General features: G+C 47.4%; 1 protein-coding gene across 2 annotated transcripts in view; it reads left to right on the forward strand.

Annotated features, from left to right (window-relative positions):
* Positions 1-16906, forward strand: part of ADARB1 (adenosine deaminase RNA specific B1) — a 137221-nt gene extending 120315 nt beyond the window's left edge. The window contains exons 10-11 of one of the 2 annotated variants that reach the window (XM_026491663.4): positions 15643-15821; positions 16643-16906. In XM_026491663.4, coding sequence (XP_026347448.1) covers positions 15643-15821; positions 16643-16822 — 359 coding nt within the window. In that variant the 3' untranslated portion in view covers positions 16823-16906. The remainder of the gene's footprint in view (positions 1-15642; positions 15822-16642) is intronic. The other variant, XM_026491744.4, reaches the window with a different exon arrangement.
* Positions 16907-17836: the final 930 nt, after the last annotated feature.

Consider the following 17836-nt stretch of genomic DNA (forward strand, 5'->3'; position numbering starts at 1 on the left):
ACAGATGAGAAGAATGTCATTTTCCTTTCAGCATAGAAAGTAGATTTTTATGAGAAGAAAGTACTTCTCAGTAGTGAGCTGCCTCCATGGGGCCACGAGCACACGCATGACACTCTTCCCTGGCGCTTTGGACACGGAAGCCTTTTGACTTCCCGTATCTTCTTTCCGGATTAGTTTCTCATCTGGTGCCTGCGAGCTTCAGAGCAGTTCTGGCTTCCGAGTCGCATCTGTCGGCCCCTGAGTCTGAGCATCTGCGCTGGCCCGGCTGCCTTCCCGTGATGCAGAGGCCTCAGGAGACACACAGCAGTCTGAACCTTCCCAGGGCCCGGGGGTCCTGGCCGGCTGTGCTGCCAGCGTGGGCACAGAGCGTGACCGCCAGGGCAGCGCCGAGGGAGCGAGTGGGTTCTTGTGAACCCAGTCAGTGTGGGGCCTGTGGGAAGGCAGGGGCTGAGAGTGTGGCAGAAAGAAAGCAGGGGTGCTGCCGGTCTGCCAGGCGAAACGTGCACGCCTTCCACCAGCGGGAAGCCACGTACCCGCTCCTCGTGGGCAGAGGGGCTGGAGCGGCCTTGGAAAGAGTTTCCTGACAGGAGCTCAGTGCCCCTGGTGATAGGAAGTGATCCAGTTGGAGTGACGCCAGTGCCTGCTGTGGACATGGTGATGGCAGCTTCTCGTGGGAGACCACCCAGATGACCTGGAAGTGTCTTCTAAACTCTTAAGTTCCCGTGGACTTGGTTTGCCTATTGTTTTTTAGAAATTCTCTCTGTGGGGGTCTTTAGTGGTGAAGTAGTTATTTAATTGACATCGTTGAAGGTTTTTCAGAAATAAGTTGTTACACTGGATTGAGTGTTATTTTCAAACCATGTGCTAGGGCATAGACACTCCCTCCCATCACTCCTCGGGGGGAGCAGCGCCTGAACCCCCCCACCCTGAGCACACACAGAACAGAGACATCTGCGCTGCTGGCCTCCCCCTCCTGCATCCAAAGTCAGAGGCCCTTCTCCTGTCACCCCCATGGTCTGTTGGCAGGTGGAAACTTTAGAACTTAATACACCCAGCCCCATATTGCCTCAGGAATGCAGAGTCTGGGTGAGAATCCTGCCTGCGTCCCTGGGTCTGCGTGACGGGCGCTCCCCCAGGCTGTCAGCATCACACTCGTCACTCTGGACTAGAGAGCTCAGGCTCTTCCCCGAAGTTGGTGTTGTAAAACCCCAAGGTCGAGTTCCAAGAAGGAAGCCTTGTTTGGCCAGAGGCGCTGGTGTGGAGGGACCTGGCTGGGGTTAGAGCCCACACAGGAAGACGAGCCCGCACCTTGCTGCCCTGCTACTGCCCTCATTCACTTCCCTGTCAGCTCAAGAGTCGTCTTCCTTCGCGAAAATCAGAATGACAGTCTCACAGGTGCTCTGCTCCCCGCGTAAATAGCAGGTTGTTTCACAGCCTTTCGGACCTTCGGGGTCTGCAGACTGGCTCAGGCCTGAGTGTCATCACTGCTGGTGGCCGCACGTGCGGTTTCCGCACGGACTCCTTCCCAGGTCTTGGATTATTTGCAGAACAGAGGCCACCTCCACTGAGATTGTAAACGACACATTTTTCTGGTCAACTAACAAATGGCTAACAGTGTCTGTAACAGGAACCCCTAGTGACCCTAAATATTTGTTACCATTATATACATAATTCAGTTTTGATTATCCATTAGTATAGGAGAAACCACAGAAAATAGTTTTAGGAAGGGAACTAAGCAGGACCAGTGCCAGCTAGCTCTCGGTTGTTCACTGTGTCAGTCGTCAGGCCGGCTCACAGTTCGTGGTTTTGCTCTAGAAGTTTGGATTCAGCACACTTAGTTTACAGCAGCTGTGGGACTCTATGGCCAGCCAAGCTGCACCTGCTTTTATTGGTTTCTGCACCATGGCCGATGATTGACTCATTACCCTAGTTCTCGCTTTGTGGCCCCAGAAAGATAAGCTCCTCATTGGTGTCCATCCCCACGGTGGTGATGGCCCTAGGGACTCACAGACATAGGCTCTTGTGACCATTTGGGGGATTTCTGCCCCAGAAAAAGCATATGGTTTGCATGGAAACTTCAGGCTAGCTATTTCTTTTTGCCTTATTTTCTCCATTCTTGCTAAAGATGGCACTTTATTTAGTTTAAAATCTAAAAACGATTTGTACTTTAAGGTCTTATTTTCTCAGTTGACTCTTTCTAGTTTTAATATGCAAAATGTTGTAATTCTAAGATTCTAATATCATTCAAAAATAATCCTCTATTTTGACCTTATCGTAAAGAAGTAATAGAATTGCAAAGGAAGATAATATAAGCATTATCCATTTATTCGTGAAAGATTCAATTCCATTATGGTCAGAGATTCCCTGCCAGTTGTTCCTAAACAGGTCCCCACCTCCACACCAGACCCCCAAGAAACCCTCCCTGATTGTGTCTACTTGAAAGGCTGTGCCCTTGAATGAGCTCAGTGACCTGGAGCACCTCCGAGCCAGGCAGGTACCGGAGATAGAACAAGTGTACGAGTGACACTACCAGACACCCTGACAGAAATCCAGAGCATAAGGGACGAGTTCCTGATAACAGAGAACCAGTAAAATGAGAAAAAGGTGATATCAGGACTATGTTTAACTCCTTACGGTGCCTTGGTGTCCCATGGCCTAGTGACATCTAGGGAGAGGCCAGCTGTTTCTTCTGAGGGAGTCTCACCCATGGTGGGGTTACTCTGTCAGTGGTTAGGGTCCCCTGACCATCCCAACAGCCAAGCAAGGACTGGGCTGGACCTCCAGACTCTTGGTCTAGAAGGCGATGTGGGTCCTGGCTGGACACGGCTTTCCCTGGAATCATGTACACAGCCCGGAAACAGGTAGAAGAAACCGTGCCAGCCACCCAAATCAATCAACCGGGACTTTTATTCACAAACACGAATGAACAACCATTATCATTTCAGGGAAATAAACAACGCAAAAGTGAATGATCTATATGAGGAAATAGGACAACTAAGAGAAAATAAACCTAATTCAGGAAACAGAAGAGAATATAAATAACCTTATCAGTATACATAGTGTTTTGTGAGTGTGGAAAGCAAGTATCCGTTTGAAGGTCTAGAAAGCATTCATTCCACAAACACCAGTTAAGTGTGTAATAGGCACTGTTCTGGGTGTTGGGATGAGTAGTGAGCAGAACAAAACTCTCCCTCGTAGAGTGTGATTCTTGGGAGGGGAGAGGAAGGTACATCAAATGCATCTCTGATAACTCGGAGCAGAAAAATGTGAAGACTTAGGGGATGTAGAAAGTTAATCCGATGTCTGTCTGGAAGCATTTCAGAACTAGAAAACAGAGGAGGAGGTGAGAGAAGAAAATTTTGGGGCACTGAAGAAAACCGTGAGTACTGCAGTGGAAAGGATGCACTGGGTATGAGCAGAATTAATTTTTAAAAATCCATTACTAGCACATCCTTATGAATTTCAGAACAGCAAAGGAATAAAGAGAAGATGCTAAAAGCCTCTGAATTAACTACAACAAGTATCAGATTTATATAACACTTATCAGGGACACTGGAAGCCAGAGCTGAAGAGAAAATGGTTTTTGTAGAATTTCTTATTTAAACAACCAAATATGATAATTTTCAGATATTCAAGGATTCAGAGAGTTTCTTTCCAATATATATATTTTTTGAGAAAAAAAAAAAGGATACTCCAGCAAAATGAAAAAGACATCTAAGAAAGAAAAATATGGAATCCAAGAAAGAAAGAATACTTTGTAAATCCAAGAATACAATGAAAAAGATAACTTATCAGCAAGCTAAAATGTAACAAGTCCAAGTTAGAACAGAGAATCGTATCAGAGAGCTCTAAAAAGAGCGTTTTTCAGAAGAAAGCGAATGCATTTTAACAAAGCCTGAGAAACTAAATGGTCTTTATGATAATGTGAAAGTAAATGTTAATTTGTGAACAATTTTAAAAAAGGAAAATGGAAACTCCAGGAAACACAAAAAGCTGTTTAAGAAAGGAAGGGTAAAGAAATGTACCGTAATGGCCAATATTATGTGTCAAATTGAGTGGCCAGGGGCACCCACGTTAGACAGGATTTCCGTCTGTTAGGGTGTTTGCAGCCTGACATTAGCATTTGAATCAGTAGACGCAGTAAAGCAAGTTGCCCTCCCCAGTGGGGGTGGGCGTCTTTGAACCTATTGAGGGACAGAGAGTGGGGAACAAGGAATTTACCTCTTTTTTCCTGCCTCACTGATGGAGCTGGGACATCCCATCTCACCTTCTCCCGTTGGACTAGGAGAACCCCATCTGTCCGGGTTGTCAGGCCTTTGGACTCAGACTGAACAGCACTGCCAGCTTTTAACCTACACTGGTATGATTTTGAGCAGTTGGTGTGAGATGGGACAGAGAACCCACTTGAAGTGGAGGCTTGAAATGGCTTGGACTTAATAGCAGGATTCACACTGTCCTCTCAAGTCTGTCACACTACATCACATGGTCAGGGTCATAGGTAATTAAATCCAGACTCATTAAACTGTACAGGTTACTTTCTCTTACTGCAGACCCTAAAACTTAAAGTTAGCTATAAAGAGTTGAAATTAAAACCAAAAGGCCTCAGCCTCTTGGAGTTCAGACTCTCTTCAGTAATTCTTTAATCAGAGAAGAACCCAGCACTGAAGCTGGATTCCTACAATACACATATCAAAAATGATGGGATAGAGCCAGTTTCTCTTGGCAGAATCGTGCATGGCCCTGAACGAGTGAATGAAAAACAGTGAGCTAAGCATTTGGCCCAGAACTGAGAAGGAAAACTACCGCAGAGCTAAGTAAGAAGCTAACTACAGGAAGAAGGAAGAAAAAGAGACAGAAAGCAAGAGGGAAGGGCGGAACAAGGAACAAGATTATAGGCCATCTATAAAACTAAAACGTGTCGATGGGAAAGAACAGTAAAAGAATCTACTACCGTCAGATGAAAACACGATGTCAGATAAAAGTAACGTAGGAATTGGTGTATCTGCAGACACGGAAGCAGGCAGCAGAATTTTAAGAGAATTCTTTCTTCAACTCAATACTGATAAATTTGAGAATCCCAGCAACAACAACACAAGGACAAGCAAGATGTAAATTGCCAACATTCACCCCAACAGAAATACAAAAATCTGCCAAAGGAAATTTTCAGCAAAGACATTGGAAATGCTATCAACAAATTACCTTCCAGCAAATTCAGAGTTTAATCAGTCCGCCACAGAGCATATCATTCCTTTTCCATATGAACTTTCCAGGTCACAGGAAGGAGCAGTCGACCTCATTCCAACACTGGACAAAGAGGCACAAATGAAAACCACAGATGGCATCACCTGTGACTGAAGATGCGAAACTCCTGAATGAAATACTAGAAAATCCGTCGAAGTACAGCTTAGTCTTGTGGCTGTTCGTAGAGCTCGCCTGTGAATAGATGGTCAGAGGGACCACGGATCGGCGCGTCACAGAAGACCGCACACCGGGCGTGCGCACGCAGCCTCTCCAGCTTGCTGATTTGTGTGAAGCATGGGGGTTAAAGTGGCGATTCTCATCTGGGAAGGAAGAATTCTTTGGGGGGTGGGGGTGGGATTGAGGACTCTTGAGAGAGTCCAGGAGTCACTGGTGGACGGTTTTTGTCTTTGTGTTTTTCAGAGACATCAGCCAGGGCCACCTACCCAGCAGGTGTCCGAGGTGGGACACAGGTGTGCTTACTGTGTAAAGCTTCATAGATAGGGAGCTTCTATCTGCTTAGTGCCACTAAAATGATTACGTGGCCACCTCTGTGTGTCGTAGCTTTAATTTCTCTGAGGTTTGTGTGGATTTTTGGAATTTCCCACAATGAGCAAATGTTACTTTTTAATGAGAATAATATTTTTTCTTTTTAAATTACCTTGCAGTATTTTTTCAAAGCTTCATTGAGGTATAATTGGCATCAACTGTGTGTTTGAAAGATACAGTTTGATGAGTTTTGGAGTGGTTTACATGCATGCAGCCCTCGCCACTGGGAGGGTAACAAGCCTACCCAGCACCCTCCCGGCATCCTGGTGCCCTTGGTAATCCCTGCCTTTCCCCCTCCCATCCCAGGCAACCATTAATATGCACTCTGCCAATATAGATTAGTTTGCATTTTCTAGGATTTTACCAAAATCATAAGATATGTAGGGTTTTTTTTTTTTAAGATTTTTTATTTATTTATTTGACAGTGAGAGACAGCCAGCGAGAGAGGGAACACAGGCAGGGGGAGTGGGAGAGGAAGAAGCAGGCTCCCAGTGGAGGAGCCTGATGTGGGGCTCGATCCCATAACGCCGGGATCACGCCCTGAGCCGAAGGCAGACGCCTAACGACTGAGCCACTCAGGCGCCCCAAGATATGTAGTTTTTGTCTAGCTTATTTCATTCAGCATAACTCTTTTGAGATTCATCCATGTTTGTTGAGTTTATCGGTAGGTCATCCTTTTCATTGCTAAGTAGTAATGGGTTGTGGGATAAACCACAACTTGTGTGTCCGTCCAACTGTTGATGACATTTGGGTTGTTTCCAGTCTTTTACTGCTTCAAAGGAAGCTGCTAAGAACATTCGTGTACAAGCCTTTGTATGGACACTCCTTCCTTTTCTCTTAGGCAGACACCTAGGAGTGTAAAGGGTGGGTCTTCAGGCAGCTGCAGGTGGTGGTTTTTCGGAACACTGTCACACCTTTCCGAAGTGGTTATGCCCTTTTATACTCCCACCAGGGGGTATGTGGTTCGGGTCCCTCCTCATCCTCACCAGCACTGAGGAAGGAGCCGTTCCAGGCTTTCCGAAGCTGTGGAGAGTGTCTCCTTGTGGTTTTAATTTGTATTTCCCCAGTGACGAAGGAAGTTGAGCATCTTTTCATGTGCTGTTTTGCTTATCTTCTTCAATAAACTGTTCAAAACTCTCATTTCTTACTAAGTTGTTTAACTTCTTACTGCGTTTGAGCTATTTATGTATTCTGGTTGTAAGATCTTTATCAGACATATGATTTGAAAGTGTTTTTCTTTCCATTCTCTTAACTGTGTCTTTCAGAGACCAAATTATTCTAGTTTCCATAAAATCATATTTATCAACTTTTGTTTAAGTCATGCTTTTGATGCTATATCTAAAAAATGTTTGCCTAAGTCAGTGTCACAAAGATTTTCTCCTATGTTGTATTCTTAGAAAATTTATAGTTTCAGTGTTTAAATTGAGGATTATTCCATTTTGAGCTAATGTTTGTGTAGGATGTGTGGTATGAATTGGAGTTCATTTTTTTAACATGTAACATACCCAGCACCATCTATTGAAAAGTTCATCCTTTCTCCGCTGAATTCTTTTGAAGCAGGGGGAGTGGCAGGCAGAGGGAGAAGCAGGCTCCCTGCTGAGCAAGGAGCCTGACCTGGGACTCAATTCCAGGACCCTGGATCATGACCTGAGCCCAAGGCAGCCGCTTAACCAGCTGAGCCACCCAGGCGCCCTTCTGTCTTTTTAAAAATATTTTATTTTATTTAAATTCAATTAATTAACATGTAATGTATTATTAGTTTCAGAGTTAGAGGTCAGTGATTCATCAGTTGCATATAACACCCAGTGCTCATTACATCGCATACCCCCCTTAATGCCCGTCACCCAGTTACCCATCCCCCCACCCCTCTCCCCTCCAGCAACCCTGTTTCCTAAAGTTAAGAGGTTTGTTTTATGGTTTGTCTCCCTGCCTGATTTTATCTTATTTTATTTTCCCCTTCCTTCCCCTATGATCCTCTGTTTTGTTTCTTATAGTCCACATATGAGTGAGATCATATGATAATTGTCTTTCTCTGATTAACTTATTTCGCTTAGCATAATACCTTCTAGTTCACATCCTTGCAGATGGTAATATTTCTTTTTTTGATAGCTGAGTAATATTCCATTGTGTGTGTGTGTGTGTGTGTGTGTGTGTGTATATATATATATACATCACTTCTTTATCCATCCATCAGTAGATGGACACCTGGGCTCCTTCCACAGTTTGGCTGTTGTGGACATTGCCGCTATGAACATCGGGGTGCAGGTGCCCCTTCGGATCACTGTGTTTGTATCCTTTGGGTAAATACTTAAGTCGTGCAATTGCTGGGTCATAGGGTAGCTCTATTTTTAACTTTTTGAGGAAGCTCCATACTGTTTATCTGTCTTGATGCCAGTATCACACTGTCATGATTACTAGTCTTACAAGTTTTGAAATTAGGTAGAATTGGTTCTCCAACTTTGTACTTCTTTCTCAAAGTTGTTTTGGCTACATAGGTTCTTTTTGCATTTCACAGCAATTTTAAAGATTTTATTTATTTGAGAGAGACAGCAAGAGTGAGGTGAGGAGCAAAGGGAGAGGGACAAGGAGACTCTGCTTGGCGCTGAGCGTGGAGCCCAACGTGGGGCTCGATACCCTGAGATCATGACCTGAGCTGAAATCAAGAGTCGGATGCTAACTGACTGAGCCACCCATGGCAACTTTATAATCAGCTTATCAACTTCTACATAAAACCTTGTTTGGATTTTGATTAAGGTTGCATGGAATATGTAGACCAATTTTGGGAGAACTGACATCTTAACGGCTTTGAATCTTCCAGGGGAAGAGCACAAATGCCTGTCCACTACTTTAGGCTCTCATTTTTCTCAGCAGTGCTTTGCACTTTACAGTGTGCACACCTTACACATCTTTTGTCAGGTTTATCTTTAAGTGTTTTGTATTTTTGATGCTGCTTTAAATGTTATATTTCTGTTTCAGCCTCCGGTGGTTCATTGCTGATATAGAGAGATATTAGTTCCAATAGCTGTTTTAGAAATTTCATTGAATTTTCTTTATAGATGGTCAAGTTGTTTATGTTTAGTTCTTCCTTACAGTCCAGAGGCCTTTGAGTCCTTCCTTCCCCCGTGGCACCCAGATGGCCCCCCCAGTAGAAGGGGGAGCACAGGGGCTGAGCACACACTCCTTGTCTTGGGTGCAGTCGTGGGGAGAGCAGTCAGTCTTTCACCATTAAGTGTGACTCGCTGTGGGGTTTCACAGATGCCTCTCTCAGTTTAAGGGACCTTCTATTTCTAGTTTGCTAAGGGGTCTTCAATCAGGAATGAATGTTGCATTTTATCAGGCATGTTTTTTCTACTCTCAGTAGAGCTGATCAGGTGGTTCCTTTTTTGGTTTGTTAATATGGAATATGGTGACATCGATTGAGTTCTTTAAATATTAAACCAACCTTGTGTTTCTGGGATAAACCTTGTATAGTCATTATGTATTGTTCTTTTTACATGTTGTTGGGTTTGCTGTGCTGGAATCTTGCTTAGAACGTTTGTACCTATGGGACGCTGGCCTGTGGTGATACTGGCCTGTGGTTGTCTTTGAGTGTCTTTTTCAGGTTTTGGCACCAAGGTAATACTGGCCTCATAAAGTGAGCAGAGAACCATTTCCTCCTCTTCAGTTTTCTGGAAGAAGTGGTTTAGATTTGATACCAATTTTTTCCTAAACATTGGTAGAGCTCACCAGTGGCGCTGTCTGGGCCTGAGGTTTTCTCCGTGAGAGTATCTACGTAGTCACGGTCTGTAACAGAGCAGAGGTAGGCTGTTCGTGTTGTCTGTTTTCTCTTGAGTGAACTTTGGTAATTCATGTCTCTCAGGAACATTTGTCTGTTTGACCTAAGTTGTCAGATTTATTGGCTTGAAAGTGTTCCCGACATTCCTTTATTATCCCTGTAACATCTGAGCGTCTCCCGTGATGCCACACCTTCCATTCCTGATACTGCTGTTCTGTGTCTTTTCTTTCCTCATCTGTCTACCTAGACATCTATCAGTTTTATGGATTTTTTCTCTAGAGAACCAGCTTTTGGTTTTATGGGTTTTTTGGGTTTTTTTTTTTTTTAAGTTTTCTGGCTTTTTTTTTTTTTTTAAACAATTTCTGCTCTGATCTTATTATTTTTGTCTGTTTACTTTGTTTTAGTTGCTCTTCTTTTTTTAGTTTTTAGGGCACTGGCTGATGCCATTGTTTTGAGACCTTTCTTTATTGCTTTCACAGCATTTCACAAATTTTGACATATTGTGTTATCACTTTCACTCCTTTCAAAATACTTTGTCCCGTGTGCTATTTAGAAGTCTGCTGTTTAGTTTCAAAATATTAGGGAATTTTGCACAGATCATTCTGTTGTTGATTTCTAATTTAGTTTCATTTTCTAACTCAAATCCTTTAAATTATGTTTGTCTTACAGACCAGGATGTGGTGTTTGTCAGCATTCCATGAAAACTTGAAAAGAATTTATCTGTTACTTGTTGGGTAGAATGGTCTGTGAGTTGGTTGACGGTGTTACGCGTGTCTTCTGTGTCTTACTGATCTTCTCCTTGGTCTGTCAGTTATTGAGAGAAGAGTATTGAAAATCTCTTGACTATAATTGTGCTTTTGTCTATTTCTCCTTCCAGTTTTTTTCAGTTTTTACTTCATGTATTTTGTAGTTCTGTAATTACGATTGTGGGTTCCTTTTAATAAATTGGCCTCCTTCGTCATTATAAAATGATCTTCTTTATCTGTTCTTCGTTCTGAAATCTGTTTTGTCTGGCATTAGTAGATCCTTTCCTCCTTTCTTTTGATTAATGCTATCATCATGTATCTTTTTCCATCCTTTTATTTTAAATTGTTTTACATTATTTTATATTTAAAGTATGTTTCTTGTAGCCAGCATGTTTGGACCTGCTTTTTTCCCTCCCCAACTGACAATCTCTGCCTTTTCATTAGGGTATTTACATTTATTGTGATATTGATATGGTGAGGTTTAAATCTGTCATCTTGGTACTTACTTTTTATTTGTTCTATATTATCTTTGTTTCCCCCTTTCTCTTTTTCTTTCTTTGCATTAATTATGTCTTATGATTCCATTTTAATTCCTTCTTGACTTTTAGCTATAACTTTTTGTTTTGTTAGTTTAGTGGTTGTTTTAGGGTTTTATAGTATACATGCTTAACTTATCACAGGCCGCCCTCAAGCAATGTTATGCCACTTATGTATAGTATAAGAATCTTCCATTTCTCCTCTCCTGGCCTTTGTGATGTTGTTGTGGTACATTTAACATTTGCATATGGTAAAAATCCCATACTATACTATTACTTTTGTTTCAACAGTCAATTAGCTTTTTTTAAAATTAAGCTTTTTATTTTAATTCCAGTATAGTTGATAGTGTTACATTGACAGGCAATTAGCTTTTAAAGAGATTTGCCACTTCTGGTGCTCTTCATTCCTTTAAGTAGATCCTGATTTCTGTCTGTTATTGTGTCATTCTGCCTAAAGGACCTCCTTTTACATTTCTTGTGGTGCAAGTCTTCTGGTGATGAATTCTTTCAGCTTCAGTATGTCTGGAAAAGCCTTTAGTTTGCATTCCTTTTTAAAATATTTATTTCTGGGCAAATACATTTTTGCTGAAATGGCAGTGTTTTCTTTTCTTCTCGTTTTAGCACTTTGAAGATGTTGCTCCCTGTCGTGCTGTGTGCACTATTTGCAGTAAGAAATCTGCCGTCTCATCTTTGTTCCTCCGTATGTGGTGCCTTTTCCTCTGGCCGTGCTCGACATTTTCTCTTTATGCTGTCGTGGAACAGTTTGTCTGACGTGCTTTGGTGTGGTTTTCTGCATGTTTCTCATGCTTGGGCTTCATTGATATTCTTACATCTGTGTGTTTATTGATCTCATAAAATTTGTTGAATTTTTATTCATATTTTCTGTACCCCCTTCTCTATCCCCTCCTTCAGGAACCAAGTCACATGTGTGTCAGGCTGGTAGATTTGTCTGACAGCTCACTGATTTGCTGGGTTTTCTTTTTTTCCAGTGTCTTTCCTGTGTATTTCATTTTGAATAGTTTCTGTTATTGTGTCTTTAAGTTCACTGATCTTTCTTCTGTTCTAGATTGTTCTGTGCTGTGGTTGATGCCGTCAAGTGTGTCTCTAAACTCTTCATGTCTCTGTGTGAGCATCAGGCATGTTCTCTGACCCTTTCAGGCAGTTCTTGCCCAATCTTGAGCAGCCCTCTGCTGATGCTCAGGGGACCCTCTGTGCACCATCCTGTGGACTCTGGCTACCTTAGTTTCCTGCACTCTCAGTTCAGGGAGTCTGTAGGCTCAGCTCAGGCTCCTTTCCACACTGCTGCCTGGACGCCCCCAGGACAGCCACCTGGGCACTCATGGGGCTTGCCCCATATGTTTCCTGTCTCTCAGAAACCACTGCCCTTCCTTGCTTGATGTCCAGGGTCTTGAAGGCTAGTGTTTGATGTATTGTATCTGGTTTACTACTATTTTAGTAAGTAAATCCAGCAGCTGTTACTCTCTCTCACCCAGAAACGAAAGTCTGAACTTATTTTTAAATGACAGAATGCTCATTCTTAAACACTGGTCCCTTCTGTGTCACCCTCCAAAATAGATGCTTTTGCAGTCTAGACCTGATTGTGCACCTGGTCATCCAAGCCAGCTGGTTATTCAGGATTGGTTTTGGTTGGAAGTTAGAATGACATCTCCATGTCTGGGTCTGGGTTCCCTAGAGAGCAGAGACCGAGGAGAGAATTTAAGGTGCTTTACTTGGCAAGCGTGAACTCAGAGCAGCAGAATAGATGTAAGGGAAATCTGACAGGAAAGATGGCTTTGACTGCAGGAGAAACTGCCCGCATGTCTGAGCCCGCAGAGGGCTGCTCCTCCCCCGCGAGCCCTGACTGGGGGGGCCTGCGGGCTGTGTGACACCCAGAACTGTGCTGTCCGCGCCCATCTGCCGCTCCACCTGCTGTGGTGGGTGGCTGGCTGTGGGGCTTGTGTACGGAGACCCACAGCCACCTGATGGAGGGGGTGTGACCAGGGTGTTGGGGTGAGCCCTGCCTATCCCGGAAATATTGGCCACACACATCTCAGTGTCTGTCTCAGCAAAATCAGCATTTAATGAAGATGTAAAACCTTTAAAAAATATATGACGGCCCTGTCTTCCTGATTGGTTTTGTATTGGGAAATGGAGCCATAGGCGGGCCATGTGTCTCACTCCCAATGGCCCTCGGGCCGTGGTTCCCTGTAACCTGGTCAGCTCTGGCCTCTCTGGTGGACTTCTCTAGATCTTCCTGTTGCTCTTTGCTTATTGACAGGACAGTTTTACCAAAATTTAACCAAAAGCTGTGCGTGATATACCATCCAGATCCTTTAAAATTGTGTTTAATCTGGACAAATGGAAGAAGAAACACGTGCCATACGTATCAGGGGCTACGTGAGCAGCACGGGCTGGGTCACGGCGCCAGCACCCCATGCAGCCATGTGGTTCATGAGAACGTTCCTGCCTGTGAGTTCGTCACCGTGCTGAACTTCGGGGACAGTCCCAGCCAGTGGGATTTCTTTTTAGGAAGGCAATTTTTTGAATTGGTCTGTAACTTTAGTTTGATTTTCCTGTGTTTTAAGTTGCTTCTTTTTTTTTTTTTTTTTTTTAAGATTTTATTTATTTGACAGAGAGAGCCAGCGAGAGAGGGAACACAGGCAGGGGGAGTGGGAGAGGAACAAGCAGGCTTCCAGCAGAGGAGCCTGATGTGGGGCTCGATCCCAGAACGCCGGGATCACGCCCTGAGCCGAAGGCAGACGCTTAACGACTGAGCCACCCAGGCGCCCCTAAGTGGCTTCTTGAACTATGTGGTGAATTAGCTGATGGGTTAATTATTCCCTGCTATCACCAGACATCGAAGGCCCTGTTTTATGGTTCACTCTAACGTTTATATGTGAGTAACTTGACCTGGTTTACATGATAGTGTCAGTGCTTCTGTGCAACGTTGCACGTACATACCCAGCCCTTGCACGCCAGGTGTGTGTCCATCAGCAGTATGTCTGTGTGTCACCAAAACATGTGGTCAGGAATGCTCTCACACACACTCTTCAGAGTCGCCAAGTACTAGAAAAAGCAACAAAGGAAGCCTCCAGTGGCACGTCCCCCAGCGGGGTCCCGTGCAGCAGGACGGCTGGGCAGGCCACAGGTCGCGCACGGGGTGTGTGACTGTCACACACGCGACCTCCAGTGAAGGCGCGGGCGCACGGGAATCCGTTTGTGTAAATGGCCCCACGGACATAAGGCTCAAAGCGGGCAGCACTGGTCAGCGTGCTGGGGTCCGTGCAGTGACCACCCACACGGGGCAGGGGTGGCTGTGGAGGTAGGAAGGCTCCCCAACCGGTAGGCTCTGGTTGGTGACCAGCTGCTGGGACGCTGGTGACGGGTGTGCTCACTTTGCGAAAACCCCGGAGGCTGTGCCCTTGTGATGTGTGACGCCTCAGTGAGAATGTCCACGTGAAGTAGAACTATTCATTGCTCGTGTGTTGGAATGAAAAAGCGATTGGCAGGTTAACAGAAAAGGCGGAATCCTGAATTCTTCCTTGGAACAAGGTGTCTTGCTGGGTGCCATTGGGTACCGAGGCTGGCCTCCGTGGAGCCAGCACCAGCGAGTGGCTGGCCTTGCTGTGACGCCCACGGGTGTCAGGTGGACACAATGGGAAGGCAGACGAATGATGAGTCTGGAGCCTGAAGGAGAGGGCCGGGGCTCCCGCCGTCCTGAGTGCGGCCGCAGGGTGCAGCCTCTGGCCTCGAGTGCCCTCTGCGGGGTGGGAACCCTGTCCACTCACAAGGGCATGGACTTAACAAAGCAAAACACCTTCTTGTCCCTTTAAATAAATATCCCGGACATGGGTGACATATAAATATGAATGTCCCCCTACTTTGAGATGCGTGGTGGCTTTGACTAGAGAACTGGAGTCTTCTCCATGGTGGAGCTTCCGATTAGATCTTGCACTCTGATCCAGCCTGTTGGCCCACGTATCAGTCCTGGCTTTCTGTTCAAGGGGGGGTCACAGTCGCCCAGAGCAGAAGTGAAGCAAGGGCCTGGGGATGGGAGCCCCATGGAGCTCGGTCAGCGCCTCTGGCCATCGGGGAGTGGCAGGCTGCCCGTGCTGGGGCTGTTGGGCTCCTCTCTGGGTACCAAGCACGGGCCAGCTCCCATTGCGGCTGTGTTCTGAAGACACACCCCGAGTCAGGGCGGCCTGTGTCCCCCACGAAGTGTGGATGACCCCGCTCGGCCCCGATGGAAGGCGAGCACTCGGCTCCCAGTTGTCTGAGTGTCCTTTAACACCCTCTCGGCCCCACCAAGTGAGACTCAGTTAAGCCAAGACCGTTCCAATGTGGTGAGAAAACATGTCTGCGTGTGTGCAGTCAGGTTTCTTGTATCTTGGCTGTGGTGCGTGCGAGGTGGGGTAGCCTGCCCCTGCTTGGCCCATGGCGTGCGGGGTGTGTAGGGCGTGCGGAGCACGGGCGCCAGGCCTGGGTGAGGCATGAGGGCAGCCCTCACTGGCACCACCTTACGGGACCTGAATTAACCCCAGAAGTGGCTCGCACGCCCAGACCTCTAGCTCTGTTGATCCGAGTGAGCTCAGAGGTGCCGTGACATCTCACAGGCTCTGGGTTTCTATGGGCCTCCGCCCACCTCCTGGGCACAGTCAAGGCTGTTTCTGGGCAGCACGAGGTGGCACTGGACAGCTGTGAGCACACCTAGGCCATGCATACCCCTCAGGCGTGTCCTTGGCTGCGCCGAGCAGTGTGCTGGGCTCCACGTCACCTCGCCTGTGTCCCTCCGTTCCAGGCATCAGCAATGCGGAAGCAAGGCAGCCGGGCAAGGCGCCCAACTTCAGCGTTAACTGGACGGTGGGTGACGCGGCCATCGAGGTCATCAACGCCACGACAGGGAAGGACGAGCTGGGCCGTGCGTCCCGCCTGTGTAAGCACGCCTTGTACTGTCGCTGGATGCGTGTGCACGGCAAGGTACCGGCCCCACCTCCCTGCAGCCCGTCCCATTAAAGCCCCGCACCGTCCATACAGCCACTCCCCAACCTTTCTGTTCCTTCTGTTTCCACCTTGAAGTGTGGCCCCGGATCGTCACACATAAAGCAGCCTCAGGCACCCCCCTCCCCGCGCCCCGGCTTCCCGCTAGGATTGTCTCCACGGGATCCCACCCAGAGGAGGGGGAGCCAGGGCTCGCGCAGCCCTCAGAAGGCTCTAGACCTGTTTTCTGCAGTGGCGGCAGAGTCCTTTTCCCCAGATAATTTCTCCTCTGGTCAATTGGCATTTTCCTACTTTTCCTGTATCAGTCGTGGCAGGTGTTTGTTACGAAGCAGGTGGCGCCCTTGGCGGGGCCGTTTGCACAGAAGCTGCAGAGTTTGGGGCCCTGGTCCTGGGGCAGGACGAGCACCCGGGCTGGCGGTCTCGGTTTATTCTGGAATCTGCACAAAAATGAGTCAGGCAGCCACGGGAGGCTGTGCCTCCGAGTCCTTCCGTGTGAGGAAGTGTCCGTAACATCAGAGGTGCTGTGTTTTTAAGTAGCTGAAAATATTCACGCTGAAATTGGAGTCAACTGCTTGTGGGCTCAGAAGCAGCTCTTCAGAGCCTGGAGCCTGCGTGGGGAGCACACAGACCATCACGGGCTCACGCTTCGCCCTGTGACCCAGCCCCTCGCAGGAAGGCGAGGGGAGAGCCACCCCCCAGAAGCCAGCACAGGGTGAAACGCCAGATTTTGAATGTCTTACTGAGTTTTATTTTCTCCTGCGACTGCTTCACACTTGTCCCTGTGTTTTAACTTTTTACAGGTTCCCTCCAACTCACTGCGCTCCAAGATCACCAAACCCAACATGTACCATGAATCCAAACTGGTAGCAAAGGAGTACCAGGCCGCCAAGGCGTGTCTGTTCAAAGCGTTCATCAAGGCGGGGCTGGGCGCCTGGGTGGAGAAGCCCACGGAGCAGGATCAGTTCTCTCTCACCCCCTGACCCGGGGGTGGGGCGGAGGCTGCCCGCGTCCGGCGCTGTCTCCGGAGCCTCAGTCTGAGCTGGGGACGGGGGTGGGGACGCAGGGGTGTGGGGACGCGGGGTGCTGGGCGTCCGGCGCTGTCTCCGGAGCCTCACGTCTGGACTGGAGGCGGGGGTGGGGACGCAGGGGTGTGGGGACACGGGGTGCTGGGCGTCCGGCGCTGTCTCCGGAGCCTCACGTCTGGACTGGAGGCGGGGGTGGGGACGCAGGGGTGTGGGGACGCGGGGTGCTGGGCGTCCGGCGCTGTCTCCGGAGCCTCACGTCTGGACTGGAGGCGGGGGTGGGGACGCAGGGGTGTGGGGACGCGGGGTGCTGGGCGTCCGGCGCTATCTCCAGAGCCTCACGTCTGGACTGGAGGCGGGGGTGGGGACGCAGGGGTGTGGGGACGCGGGGTGCTGGGCGTCCGGCGCTGTCTCCGGAGCCTCACGTCTGAGTTGGGGCGGGGGTGCACTTTGGGGAGGGCAAGGAGCGCGTGGGTCCAGCGTCACCACCCGGCGTCCCTCTGCAGCACCGTTACCCCTTGGAATTACCCAGTGACTGCTTTCGATCTCCGTTTACGTTTAGAAATTGAGTTCTACTGAGTAGGGCTTCCTTAAGTTTAGGAAAATAGAAATTACTTTGTGTGAAATTTTTGAATAAATAATTTATTCAGAGTTAGGAACGTGGTTTATAAAATAATTATATCAAGTCACTCTTAGGCCACGTTATTTTAATTGCAGTAGAGCATTTATCTGTGGAGAAGGTGAGAAAGTGGAGGTAGGAGGAGAAGGCTGGAGTCACAGCCGTGCTGCTGGCGGGTCCCCCAGACTGGCGGCCACGATCAGCTTCCCGCAGCGGCTTCTCAGAGCCCCGGAGAAGAGCTGGCAGGAGGGGCCCGGCCCTGCGCTCGCACGAGTCCCCCACGTCTCCCAGCGCAGTGACGGCGTATGTCCGTGGAGGCGCAGCCCGGATCCCTGCATCCTTCAGCCCCCCAG

The sequence above is a fragment of the Ursus arctos genome, unplaced genomic scaffold (assembly GCF_023065955.2).
Source record: "Ursus arctos isolate Adak ecotype North America unplaced genomic scaffold, UrsArc2.0 scaffold_4, whole genome shotgun sequence".
Taxonomy (NCBI): Eukaryota; Metazoa; Chordata; class Mammalia; order Carnivora; family Ursidae; genus Ursus; species Ursus arctos.